General features: G+C 37.9%; 1 protein-coding gene and 1 pseudogene across 1 annotated transcript in view; both read right to left on the bottom strand.

Annotated features, from left to right (window-relative positions):
• Positions 1-6,811: 6,811 nt before the first annotated feature.
• Positions 6,812-14,607, bottom strand: part of VPS4B (vacuolar protein sorting 4 homolog B) — a 28,718-nt gene continuing 20,922 nt past the window's right edge. The window contains 3 exon segments of the mRNA XM_021686147.2: positions 6,812-8,295; positions 10,126-10,266; positions 13,736-13,955. Coding sequence (XP_021541822.1) covers positions 8,194-8,295; positions 10,126-10,266; positions 13,736-13,955 — 463 coding nt within the window. The 3' untranslated portion in view covers positions 6,812-8,193.
• On the bottom strand, positions 11,289-11,957 carry LOC110576895 (annotated as a pseudogene).

Genomic DNA, 14,607 nt, shown 5'->3' with positions numbered 1-14,607 from the left:
GAAGCAGACTCCCTGCCGAGCAGGGAGCCCGATGCGGGACTCGATCCCGGGACTCCGGGATCATGACCTGAGCCGAAGGCAGTCGCTTAACCAACTGAGCCACCCAGGCGCCCTCATACGCCTATTTTGTATTGCATCCTACCCAGCAGCTCATGTCAGTTTGTCTGCTACAAGTGATACTCAATTTAATTGGACTTCTTGGGTAAGGTGGTGACAAGCGTACCTCTCCATTGTAAAGGCCACATTCCCCTCTGTAATCAGCAGGTCATCTGGGAGGGACACCATGAAATGTTGGCAGATTGTCACCAATAATTCCTCCTATTTCTGTTAGCATGTTCTGCTCCTCCCATCAAGAGGTAGAAATCCGGGGCGCCTGAGTGGCTCAGTCATTAGGCATCTGCCTTCGGCTCAGGTCATGATCCCAGGGTCCTGGGATTGAGCCCCGCGTCGGGCTTCCTTCTCAGTGGGGAGCCTGCTTCTCCCTCTTCTTCTGCCCTTCCCCCTGCTTGTACTCTCTTTTCAAATAAAAAAACAAAAACTTAAAAAAAAAAAAAAAAAAAGAGGTAGAAATCTTTTTCATCCCTTGAATCTGGACTGGCCTTGTAAGTCAGTTTAACTAATTATAGGGTGGTGGAAGTGGTTTATCCTTATTTTGGGCCCTAGGCCTTAAGAGGCCTTGTAGCTGCTCTTTTTGCCCTCTTGGGTTCAAGCTGCCAAGTAAAGAAACTCAGGCTGGACTACGGAACGATAAGAGACCACAAAGAGGAGAGAGGTCCCCCCAGCCCAGCTGGAGGCACTGGAGATAGGAGTGAAGCCATCTTGAATTCTTCAGCCCAGGTCAAGCCGCCTGAGCCAAAACCACGTGAAGCAGAGGCAAGCCCTCTCCATGGAGCTCTGCCTAATTTGCAGTCATGAGAAAAAAAATAAATGGTATTTTAAGCTGACATTGATCTTGAGTGGTTTGTCATTCAGGAAACATAGGAAACAAATGCTGGGTAAATATTCTGTGTTTCATGTGATAGTTTTAGCATCCATTGATATTTGCCTGGGTCAATTATTTCATTGGGGTTGCCAATGAAAATTGGTTACATTCTGCTGTTCTCTCTACAGCAGAGAGAGAGAGAGGGAGGGAAGAAAGGGGAGAGAGGAAGAGGGAGAGAGGAAAAGCACTAGCTTTCTCTCAACTTGGTATAAATTACTCTTCCTCCTAAGAATGAAGGGTGAATGAATGCTTAATCTTTCCCATTATTTGTTTCAGAATAAAAAGTTGGAATATTCACCCCCCAAGGACGGCAAATAAGGTTCTCTGCCCCTCTACTTCTAGTCTTCTTTCAATGCTCGTCCTCCATAGTTGCATGGTCCCCCACGCATATCTGTCACTGAACTCAAAAGCGTTGTGCTCTAATTGCTGATTCATTTGTCTGTTTAGCTGAACTATATGTTTCTTGAGGGCAAGCACATTAGAGGCGAAGCCAAGTATGTATAAATTCTAAGCGAAATGAGACTTCTGTCATACCCCTACTTTTTTTCTTCATGCATATTATCTTACATGGTTTCTGATAATTTTTTTAACCATGCAATTGCTTTGTCTTTTGGTGATTTTGATGTTTTTTCATTTTTTTTTTAAATTTTATTTATTTATTTGACAGAGAGAGACACAGCGAGAGAGGGAACACAAGCAGGGGGAGTGGGAGAGGGAGAAGCAGGGAGCCCGATGCGGGGCTCGATCCCAGGGCCCCGGGATCATGACCTGAGCCGAAGGCAGACGCTTAACGACTGAGCCACCCAGGCGCCCCTCATTTCATTTTTTAATCAAAAGAGTAACTGCCCATGGTTATAAAAGCAAACAGTAGAGTGGACCGGTTATATAAATCAGCAGTTCCTGACCCTCAAACCCTCAGCTCCACCAGGGGTAATTAGGTTTGGTTCTTGTAGATCTTTTTTTTTGAAAAACGGCCACGATATCTTTCAACTCAAATGCCTTTTTCACAGTGTTCCCTTGTGTCCCAGTGACAGGTGGGATCTATATCCTCTCCCCTTGAAACTGGAGGGCTTTTGTGACTGTTTCAACCAGTAGAGTATGGCAGAGGTGACGCACTGCGACTTCTGAGACCACCACTAAAGGGAATATAGTTTCTACCTCTCTGGGATACTTGGATCTTGAAGCCTTCATCCTGACCGCCCCGGGGCTGCCATGCTGTGTGGAAGCCCCCACCAGCCCATGCAGACACTGCTTGGAGAGGCCCTGAGACTTCATGGAGCTGTCCCGCTGCCCCCGGCCGTTTCAGCGCTCTGCTATTCCAGCCCCAGCCCCAGCCCCTCTCCGATCGCAACTGTGCACATGGCTCCTAGCTAGACCCTGTGAGCTCCTGATCCACAGAAATCAAGGGAGAAAAATAGTGCTTTAAGCCATGATGGTCAGGCCTCTTGTTGGAGGCCAGACTTGGGGAGTTTTTTGGTTATACTAATGAAGTAGCATTTACTTCATTTACTTTGGTCCCAAGGACCCCAGCATCACCGAATTATTGCTTATGATCTCTGAGGTGAAGATCATTCTGTCATGCCAGCTCTATTACCTCATGTGCTGACCAAGTCCACTTGGATTGTAATGGTTAATTGACATTACTTGACTTCTGCAACCAAAGGATCTTTCCAGCTCCGATGAAATCAAAGAGCCAGTAAAATAACTGGGAATGCATTTCTTTCACCTCTCAAAGGCTCGGTTAAGGGACTGGGTTATGGATCTTCTCTGGGAACAGTGAAGCCTTGGGAAGGTTCTTACAAGGTGAATCCACTCCAGCATTTCTATTCCCTAAAGATACTGGGTTCTTCCTTTTACATTATATATTTAAGGGACTTCCGAGTGGGTCGATTGTCAAATTGTTTCTTCAACCAACCGAACAATTAAAACCACTCCCAGTAGCTCAAACCAAAGTACTAAATTCAGAGTCTCTGTTGACTGAACCCACATCAATAAGATTTGATCATTTCTGAAACTAGGCTCTCCTTTTCTTGACTGATCACCAAAATACTCCATTCCCATCCACAGTGCTCCAGGTTATGTCCTGAGACTCAGAATCCTTCAAATCCTCATAAATATACACATCCCAATACTATGCACCCTGCTCTTTGCCTCCCAAACTTCCTTACCTTCACGGTAAAAACACAAAATCCCCACAAAATGGAATCTGGATTCAACTGATAACACTTGGTAACTGCACAATCATGTATTAAGTTTCACTTGGCTATTTTAGTACTGTGAATGCAAGAAATGTTTATAGTCATAGAAGATCCCTGGGTTTCTCTTCCTGCCCTGACCTCAACTAGCAGTCCTTGAAGTTCTCATGCCTTCATTTTGTTCTACAGCAGCTACGAAGGAGTTCCCCAATGTCTTGTCCTCGCTGGGCACTTCATTCCATGGGATCACAGACCATAATGTAATTAGCTGTCCCGCCACAAGCTACGAGATTCCCATCGGGTCAGATGCTATTGATGCTGCTATGACCCTGTTTTTAATGTCCTGACATCTTTGTGGTGCTCAAGATAGACGGACCTGGATGGCAGCACCTGATTAACCACAGCTAGTCAGGTGTCCCTGTGATGGCTGCCTCGTGCTGAAGAAACAGGATGTCCCCACTTTGGTTCTGTAGTGGGAGGCTAGGGGCATTCCCCAAATCAGGAAGGCAGTTTGGATGAACAGCACTCTTCCAAAGTCCATTTGTTTGAAGAATTATCTATGCTGTCCTATTTTTTCACTCTCTTCTTAAAAGCTGTTCTGTTATTTTATAGGGCTCCAAAAGGGGGAGACAAATTCCTGTGATCAGCTCTCAGCCCAACTGTTAATTCTTCCCTAAAAACTTTTGCTTATTTTGGGAAATTAAAATATTTAAAGATGAAAACAAAGGAAAAATTAACAAGCATCCATACTGCTACCACCCAGATTTAGCCACCGTTAATTTCTTGATGTATTTGTTTTCATTCCTAATTTTCTTTTTTTTTAAAGTAAAAACGTGGGAGAGGGGCAAAAATAATACATGCTTATTGTAAAGTATTCAAACTGAGAAAAACATACAAAGATTCCATTCACTCAATAAATATTTATTGAGCACCATCAGGCACCAGGCACTGTTCCAGATACTGAGATACAGCAGAAAGAGAGAGAGAGAGAGAGAAAAAAAAGACAGACAAGAAAATCCCAGTTCTCACAGAACATACATGTTAGTAAGAAAAATTACAAATAAGAAAAATAGTAAACTATACAGCAGGTTACATGATAAGTGCTACAGAAGAAAATAAAGCAGGGAATGGGTATAAGGAGCATCAGGAGGGATTGCAAATTTTAAATAGGATGACCAGGGAATGTCTCACTGAAAAGGTGACATCTGAAAATCTACCTGAAGATAAAAGAGGTAGAGAAAATTAAAAAAAAAAAAAAAATCAACCCAAATCTCACTACCCACAAATAATAAAATGAACATAAGGTGAAAATAATTTGTTTCTATGTATATGTACAGATATCTGGGTGAATGATTATATAGATAAATGGACAAAAAACATACAGCTAGGAGAAATACACTATTATAAAAATGGATTCAAACTATAAAATATTTTTTCTTTTTAATCAATAAATTAAGCATCTATTTTCGTTTTTGGAGATATAGAATACATACATAGATGTACAGAGTGATCTACATATCACCCAGATCCAGATTTGAGATTACATTAAGTCTAGAATCAACTCAGTTAGAATGGATACTTTGCTAACAGTCTTCTGACTCATGAACATCTCCCTACTCACTCGGGTTTTCCTTTGTTTGTAACGTATCCTAGTTTTTTATGTGAAGGTCTGCATATATTTCAGACTTATTTTGAGGTATCTGATGCTGATACTATTATAATTGGTATTGTTTTTGTAATTTCAATTCCTAATTGTTGCTCAGATAACCACCATGATTTTATTAACTTTGCGTCCTGTAATCTTATTAAATTCAAGTTCTAAGTTGTTTATATTAATTTGGATTTCCTACATATACAATGTTATCTGAGAATAACAATTTTGTTTCTTCCTTTTTAATCCCTAAACTTAGAATTTCCTGTCCAAGGTTGAAGAGAAGTAGTGATAGCCGGGGAGTCAAGTTTTCCGTAATTCACAATGAAGTATGATGCCTGCTACAGTGCTGCTTTTTCTTTTTCTTATTTTTTGGCAGATGTCCTTTATTAAGAAGCTCCCTTCTATTCCTAGTTTGTAAAGTTTTTAAAAAAAAAATCATAAATAGGTACTGGATTTTATCAAATGCTTTTTATGACTCTAAAAATGTAACTTCTGTAAATGCAGTAACTAATATTAATTTCTCAATTACAGACAGACTCGGTTTTGTGTGCACCACGCTAACTGCAATTTGATTTCTGTGGCACGAATCCTCCCCCCGTAGCAGATTTCAAGCTGCCAAAACGAGCTCACGGAACTCACAGGTACGAAGAGATGGGCACTGGTTCTCCTAAGCCAACAGGAGCCAGTCCTGGCCTACCTCTGATTTTAGTCCCCAGTAACCAAGACTGAAATTGATCATTTCACGAGACCAGCAAGAACAAAGTCGCTTCAAATGATCTATTTTATAAAAAGCCTCACAGAGAATCTAGGAAGCCAAAGGTAGGACTGGGGGTAGTTTAGGAATTCTTCCTGGCAGAGACGATACAGGCCACGAGCTAGGTCTTAGTGGAAGTAATGGGATTTGGAGCAGCAAAGAAAGGACAGTGTAGTACAGTAACAGAAGGCGGTAAAGGAAGGTATGGAGGCAGGAAAGCACACGACACATAGCTATGAGAGCTCACAAAGGTGAGGTGAAACCAGTGTCTGTGCTGGGCACTCGCTGTTGTTCCATCTGCAACAGCGTCAAGCAACATCCGCAGCTACGGCGTTACAGAGGTGCGCCTCCACTCCTTACCAGTGCCAGGGCCAAGTGGCCGGATGGTCCTGCACATTAATAATCAAATATATATACTCATTCTGTTTTTCTGCATGCTATCAAGAAACTCAAAAGTTCATTTTCTATTGAAATTCTTTTTATTAAGACTCCTATGGCTTCCAGGCTGAGGAAAAAAAAGTGTTCCTCAACATCTAGGGTATAGCTCACAGAGGTACTCCAAGTAGCCTCAGAAACCATCTACCCAAAATTTCATAATAGTCCAAGTTCAGACAGAGCCTGAACATTGTGAGTACTTATCTGTCCCTAAAGAACTCATGGGATATGGCCTATATACTACCATTTCAGAATAAGTCTAAAATTATTTGATTCCAGAAACAGGATTAGAATCAGAAATGTAAAAAATGTAGATGTAATACAGAAAACAGAGCCATGGCTGGAAGTGATATGGATACTGAGATACACTTCTCTAAGCACATGTAAGAATTAAGTGTGATAGAGTACCCATTTATCATCAACACTATACTTACTATCAGGTCACGTATTTTGTCAAATTAAGTAAAATACCTCCTCAAAACAAATTCTGGATTTACAAAAAATTCTGAATTTCAACTATTATGTAATTATGTGAATTCGCCTAATGATATAATAGCAATACTGTATAATTCTGAGGCTGATAAAGCATATAAATTATTTTATAAGGCAGCCACAAAGAACTGTTAGCCTGCCAAGTTAACTCCCAACCCTCACATTAAAGTTGAAAAACAATTTTTCACGTATACATTCTCAATAATTTCTAATGATATCTTTGATCTAATCAATTTAGATAATATTTTCTCCTATACAAAAGATCCCAAAATAAAGAAGCATACACAGAATACAGCCAATAGTAGGTTATGTCAATTTACTTCACATAAGAACAGCGTATTTCAGGCCTATGATTTCCATTTAGTATCAACAAAAACAATCTGTACAGAAAACCCAAAGGCAACGATAGAGCATTATACATAAAATGTGCAAATATACTTTAAAATGCAAGTTATTCTATAGTATTTGCAAGGTAGAACTTTATAGTAATTAAGGAACCAACCTCATTCCAGCTAATTTAATCATCCTTTTGCATATATAGCCAATGCAAATGCACAAGGCACAACTTAGTGTTGATGCTAAAGTGTGTAACATACACCTTCAGATTTATTTGGAGATATTAAAGTAACATAATCATGTTTGTATTTTATTATTTAATGAGACATTAGCTCATTTCTAAAGCTTCACAAGCATTACACCTGATAACATATATGTGGCAAGGACAAACTGTTCCCTGGACTTAAAAGGTAAAAGACAAGACCCTTGGTAGCCTATATTAAAAAAAAAAAAAAAAAATTATGTCTATATATATATATATGTACACACACACACCCACAAACTTCCCATAATTCAAAGGGAGGCCATTCCTTTTAGCAAAAGTTCCCTTATAGTATTTCATGACAGAATTATTTAAAAAGTATGTATTTATTTGCCATCTGTTTTGGTCAATCTTCCTACAAAAAGATACTGAAATAGACAATTTTCTTCTTCAAGATGAAGACAATACCAATTTAGAAAGTCTTTCTTTTGAGACTGCACAGTGAAAGGTATTATTTAATTATAGAAGCTTGTTGCTTTTAAAGAAATTATTGAAATCTACACAAAGAAAAATGTTAGCCTATCAAAAATCAATGAGACTTGGCTAGAACACAATTCAGAATCTTTCAAGCCCAATCACAGTGCTCTTTGCTGTTTTATTGCCCATTCCTGAGAATATTCTGTTATTTAAAATTTTTTAATTAAGTAAATAAATTTTACATTGATGAGAATTATGCCTAAGAATTGTTTTTCAAAATATAAAATAAGCCCTATTTCATTTTGGTAAAAAAGAAAAAAAAAGAAAAAGAAAAAAAGAAATGCTCTTTGCAAATACCATCAATTCCAAATATTGGTATCTCAATCAATGTTAGTCCTCCTCTTAACTGGGTAATTCCTATTTTTTGCCATTCATGTATCACTCGTTTCCTTATTATCCATTATTTTATAATTTTTGTTAACAGGAGCATTTAACTGGTAATGGAGCAAAAATACATATAAAATTAAAGGAACTCTGGAGTGAGATCTGTATTTCCCTGTGGTAAAAGAGTTTTACTGGAAATAATCTGAATGCCATCCAAGAAAGGCAAAAGTACCTACGAAATAAAGAACACACATGGTAAATGTCTTCCTCGTTGTCTTTGGTTTAGCCTTCTTGGCCAAAATCTTCTGTAAACTTCTTTAATTTCAACAAGTCATGTTCATTGACTGTGGGTTTTGTGTTAGATAGTGACCGTAACATATCCGACTGTCAGGGAAAAAGAAGGGAGGAGTATTAGTAATAGATTTAATCAAATAAAAATCATTGTATTATTATTAACTAACTTTGCACCTGAGGTTAAATCTAAGTATTTGCAGTGTGCCGTAAGTTACCAACAATAAACTCTTATTCCTTCTAAAGGACATCTTTGATCCTGCTCTTCCTTTGCACAGTAACTTTAAGCTGCTTGCCTAGTCCTGACCACAACTTTTGATGGCTCCCATTACCTATCAGGAGTATAATCCTTTTCGCTTGAAGATCAAGGCCTTCCAAAATATGTCCCTGATCTCTTTTCTGGTCTTATCTGTTTTTTTCTTAAAACAAGAGAGTTCACCAAGTGCAGTTCAAAATGAATTTAGTCATTCACTTACAGAAGTTATTCACTTATACTTATGTGAAACACAACACCATTTAATTAAAACCAACTAATCAGAATTTTTTAAAAAATATTTTATTTATTTATTTGAGAGAGAAAGAGAGGGACAAGAGAGTACCAGTGGGAGGGAGGGTAGAGCGAGAGGGAGAAGCAGACTCCCCGCGAAGCAGGGAGCCCAAGATCATGACCCGAGCCAAAGGCAGACACTTAACTGACCAAGACACCCAGGCGCCCCCAGAATTTTTAACTATTAATTAAAATTATGATCAAAATGGGAAGAAAATAGGCTAACATCAGGGATTCATTAAAAGATTAACTTCTGGGCTATGTCTCTTATAAAACAGTATGAAAAATGGTCAAAGAACAAAATCTTTATAAAAAATAACATAGGGGGGCACCTGAGTGGCTCAGTTGGTTGAGCATCCGACTCTTGATTTCGGCTCAGGTCATGATCTCAGGGATCCCCATGATGGGTTCCACACTCAGCAGGGAGTCTGCTTGAGATTCTCTCTCTCCCTCTCCCCCAATCCCCACCCACACTCACACTTCTCTTTAAAATAAATAAGTAAATCTTAAAAAAAAATAACATAGCAAGGACTGAAACAAAAAAGGGTTTCTGAATAACTTCTCGGAGAAGCATAATTAACACGTAAATATATCTATATACATACTATGTACTTATAGAGGTACGTGTATGTCTATAGGTCTACGTGTACATATCGCATAAATAAGTTTCTCCTCTGGAAGTTACTGTTAATTCTGACATAAAGCTCTTTGAAAATCTGTAACTGAAGCAGATTTTTAAAAAACTGAGCATGCACCAATAAGAAAACATAAAAATAATAAATGTAGCTTTTCACAGTAAGCTTCCTATACCTTACAAAATAAGTCTTAAGAATTATAAATCCCTCCAATATAAACTATAGAAATGTAATTTTTTTATCATAAAAATTTGGTTTCAGGACTTTTTTTTTCAAGCACTACATTAAATTTTCTACAAAACTTGAAGTAAAACAGAAAAACACCATTATGATTACCATGATAGATGCATTAAGGTTTCTGGATATTTTATAAAATCTTAAGATTCAGAAAAGAAATTTCACCAATTTTACTTTTTGGTCAAGTCTTGACAATAATTTATGCCATATAAATAAGTATTCCGTTGATAGTATCCCAGCCATAAGACCTATAAAAGCTTAGAAACCTGTTTTTTGAAAAAAAACTTTTTCACTTAAAATTTTTCTTAAAGCCCAAGTAACTATTTTAAAGATAATTATTTTTTATATTTTAAGTTCAATTAACTTCACAACTTTTTGAGTAGTATTACATAAACATGCTTGATCATACTGATATTTTCTAGCTCATCTTATATAACTAAAAATGTTTATCTTTGTCTCACAAATGACAAACTGTAATGTTTCAAATTTTTTAAAATGTCAAACCATGCAAACAATTGGCTCCAAAAGTTTATCCCCAGGAACGTCCATCCATGTCATTTCAATGGCACCAGGGTCACCGGGAGAACAGGGTGTTAGCAGGTCATCTACTATTTTGTTGGGATCATCTCGTGAAGGTCCGCGCACCTGGAATAAAAAGTAATCTGAAATATTTACTTGAACAAATTAACTAAGATTTAGGCCATTATCAAGACATTTGAAAATGTACTATTCTGTACTTTGTTAAAATGTTTACTTCTAAAAATAAACATGAATATACAACAAAATGTAGTTATCTTTGGGTGACAGGATAGATTTTGTTTGGTTTTGATTTTTTTCCTGTTGCTTTCCTGTATTTTGAAATTTCCTATATTACTTACATGATCAAAGGAGAAAAGGAGTTAAAATTAAAAGAAAAAAAAAAAGAAACATCTGTGGTTAAAAGTTCTCTTTTCTCTAATGCCTATTAAATGGTCTTAGAGTCCACAAAAGAGGCATCCTCAATAAGTCTCTCAAGTTTTCTCTATTTTCCAAAACTGAGAAAGTTCTGTGATATTTGGAAGATTTATAAGTGTGAAATCACTGAATCTTTCTTTCTCAACAAAAATTCCTTCTTTAAAAATAAGTACAAAATTAAATGCTAAGTGTAATTTCAGTGCTTATTTTGAGATTCATAACTGATTTAAAATAAATTTTTTTTAAAATATTTTATTTATTTATTTGAGAGACAGAATGTAAGACAGAGAGCACGAGAGGGAAGAGGGTCAGAGGGAGAAGCAGACCCCCCGCTGAGCAGGGAGCCCGATGTGGGACCCGATCCCGGGACTCCAGGATCATGACCTGAGCCGAAGGCAGTCGCCCAACCGAGCCACCCAGGCGCCCTAAAATAAAATTTTAATAACACCCAGAGACAAAACTTTGTGACTCAGAGTCACATGCGAGTATTTTTTTTTAACATTTCACCTTTTATTAAGGCAAGTTTGTGAAAATAATTTAATACAACCAGATCTCTTCATGAACTTCCAGCTTAAAACGTTTTTTACGTAAGAAACATACAAAAGAATTCTGTTTTATAAAAAGACACCTCAATACCAGAAAAGAGTAATGAAGGATTTTGAACCCAGTTTACTTCTTAAAGGATGTTCTTCCCTTGTCTTCAATTCCAAGTACTATTCATCATCTTTAGAGCCAGTTTGCTTAAATGCTTCACCACATCAACCCAGTTCCATCCTCGAGGCAGTTCTCCTTTGTGATCTGTTTTATCTGCCAGCTTACGTTTCTGGGGTTTTGAAAGCTGTTCTTTTTTTTCTTTTTTCTTACTTGGTAGGGCTGTATTAGGGGTTTCAACGGAGATGATAACTGCTTATGGGTATCACAGAATTCATGGGCTGGTGATTCTCATGAACTGCTCCTTACTGTCCTTGGCATTTTCAAACAATGTGTAGGTCATGGCAGTCCCGAGATTGACCTCCACTTCTTCCTGTAACTTGGCTAATATGCTCTGCTTTACAGCAGATGATATGGTGTTGTTCAAAAAAGCGTTCATAGATATAACTGGAAGTGTTTGGGGTATGTTTCTGTCCAGGAAATCTCTATTAAGAAGGCTTTGGGATCACCATTTTCACCTATCCTGTATTGAAATGACACTCGACTTAATTCCCGGAAGCTTTCATCTCCTTCATAAACAGAACGTAGAGCTTCCAGTTCCATCTCTTGGTCCTCATTGGCACTCATTGCGCCGGTTGTGGGATGCCCCCTGGGAGGGTGTCTGCGACAACGAGAAAGCGAGAGCAGTGGCCCCGAGCCTGGGGCGTCCCCCTTCCGAGCCCTGGGCTGCGGGAGGCACACCCCTCACACAGGGGACGAGAGTCACGTGCGCCCCTGGCCTCCGGGGGTCTGTGGGCGGGGAGCCTGAGCACATGCAAGTATTTTATAGGTGGCAACAGATCTATGCTAAATTGGGGGCTGCTTTCACATTTAATATTTATTTGACAATGATCAATCTTAAATATTACGTCAGGATTAGGGCAGGTACAGAAAAATAAACATTCTAGCTTTACTTATTATGTGTATTTTATTGTCTGTCTTTCCCCACAAAAATTTCAGCAGCAGGGATTTTTGTGTTTGACTGTAGTACTTTCTGACTTATCTCTAGGCTCAGAGTAGTACTTTAGACATTTGATAAATAAACAAACAGGCAATCTTGTTCTTGCTAATTGAAATAATCAGCCTTAAGAATGGGAGTAAAAGATGGAGCCACTGAGATATCTACTAGCTGGTGATGCAGGAGGCCAGATGTTAACATTCATTTGGCTGCTTCACCTTTATCCTCCTAAGAAGGACCCAGCTTCACAGTCACAGAAGCTGTCCCTGGCAGTCACATGGAGAACCGAATGAAAAGTTCTGGGTAGGAAAGGACTGAGTTCCTAACAATCAATAGTTTCTAAACGCAAAGAGAATTTAAAAGAAAATACAATGGCTGGGACATAAACTTGACCCTGAGCCTCCTATATTTCTCCCAGTAATGAAGTGGCTGCAGAAGGAAAGGGCTATTTCCCGGGGCTACTCAAGTGCTTTCCGAGAACTACTTCATTTCGTTTCCACAATTGTACTTGGAGGCAGTGCTACTGTCTCCTGTAGAGATGATACAAACAAGACTTAAATGGGTAATATAATTTGCTCAAGGAGATATAACAAGTAAGTTGTGGAGTCCGGCTTTAAATTCAGGTTTTAATTCAAGCTCATCATTTTTTTAAAAACTTATTTCATTGTGGGACAAGACATACGTATGTAACTTAGTCATGATACATCAGTCTTGTCATATTGCTGGATTAAGTTTGCTAATCGTTTTTCAGGATTTTCAAATCGATGTTGATGGTAATATTGGGTACTGCTGTCCTCAGCAACAGCGTTGGTACAAATTACCTACCCCACTGTTACTTAAATATCTTGGACATCCCAAGACCACAGTCTTTTTACAAAATGCTATATGCTCAACCCATTCATGCAGACAAAACAGTGCATGGGAAGCGGGGACTCAGATTCTGAAGTACATGTGACCTAGAGAAAAATCATGTCTGTACCTCTCTGGTTGTACCTTGGCAAACCGTGTTAGCAGCCAAATCCCAGTTTAATCCTGTTAACATCTGAGTCTCAGATTAATGATCAACAGGTGGCAATAGGCACCTCTTGTAGAATTTTTGTGAGGAACAAATGAAATAGTGAGATATAGAATAGAACACAGTGAAAATTTAAATATCAGCTATTGGTATTTTTACTTTGTTAATGAGGTGTAAATCCACCAGATTCGGCTTGAGGATATTCTAGTTACATCAGTGGTAACTACATATTTAAAGTTTCTATACTTACATCAAAATAATAAGTACTTCAAAAATCACTGCATAAAAAATTTTAAAATACATTAAGACTATTAATAATAGCTATTAATAAACTTTGTGGGAGAATGTATTTTCAAAGAAATGGAAATGTTTATTCTATAAACCCATTATTTATTATATAAAACAGAAACCTTCCTGAAATTCTTCAAAGACAAATCAGTGATGGTCTCAAAACCTGACTTTAAAAGTATCTGAAAGGATGGAACAAAGCTCCTCACCTTTTTAAAATGAGTAGCTGACTGCACTTTTCTAACAGGCTGCATCAGCGCATCGCGCACAATGACACTTATGTCTGCCCCCGAATAGCCGTCCGTTTTCTTCCCGAGTTCTTGGAAGTCTGTTTTTGTGAGACTGTTCTGAGTGGTCCCCAAGTGCAGTTTAAACATCGCTGCTCGGGCCTGGGCCTCAGGCAAAGGAATATAAATTCGTTTCTCAAATCTTAAAACGAAAGAAATTTACATCAAAAATATTACTACACATATTTAATTTCAATTGAAAATTCAGATTTCTCAAGAAGAAACGAGATGCTCAGATATTCTCATTTACATAAAGCTAAGCTGACTAAGTTAAATGAGCCCACTGTGTCAGAGTTAAACATGTATATTTACATTAAATAATGGGAAAACATCCAGAACACATTAGCAACTAACAAGTAAAACCAAAATAGCCAGAGAACCAGTTTGGAGTGATTTAATCTTTCTCACATGATTTTTGGGTTATTTTGGCCATAGTGTTTATAATGTCTAGAATTCACAACATGATATGTCCCACAAGATTAGCTTCTCATAGAATCATACTCTGAACTCCTGATCCAGGGATTAATATGGTTAATCATATGAAATAAGAGAGGGCAAAATAATTCTCTAAATTTAAAATGGTAAAGCTACGCAAAATCTTATCTAATAAACATATGTTTATATGTTTATTATTATCTAATAATACACAAAATGTCCACTTTATTATAATGGGTACATTCAGAATAAATAATTCTAATAGTTCATAAGTAAACACTGTTTTATTAACAGTAACTTTGCTTGCCTTCTCAGAATTTCAGCATTTGGGTAGGGAGGAAGCAACAAGGGAAAATTTA

The sequence above is a fragment of the Neomonachus schauinslandi genome, chromosome 14, assembly GCF_002201575.2.
Source record: "Neomonachus schauinslandi chromosome 14, ASM220157v2, whole genome shotgun sequence".
NCBI lineage: Eukaryota > Metazoa > Chordata > Mammalia > Carnivora > Phocidae > Neomonachus > Neomonachus schauinslandi.
This window is presented reverse-complemented; position numbering and strand designations above follow the sequence as displayed.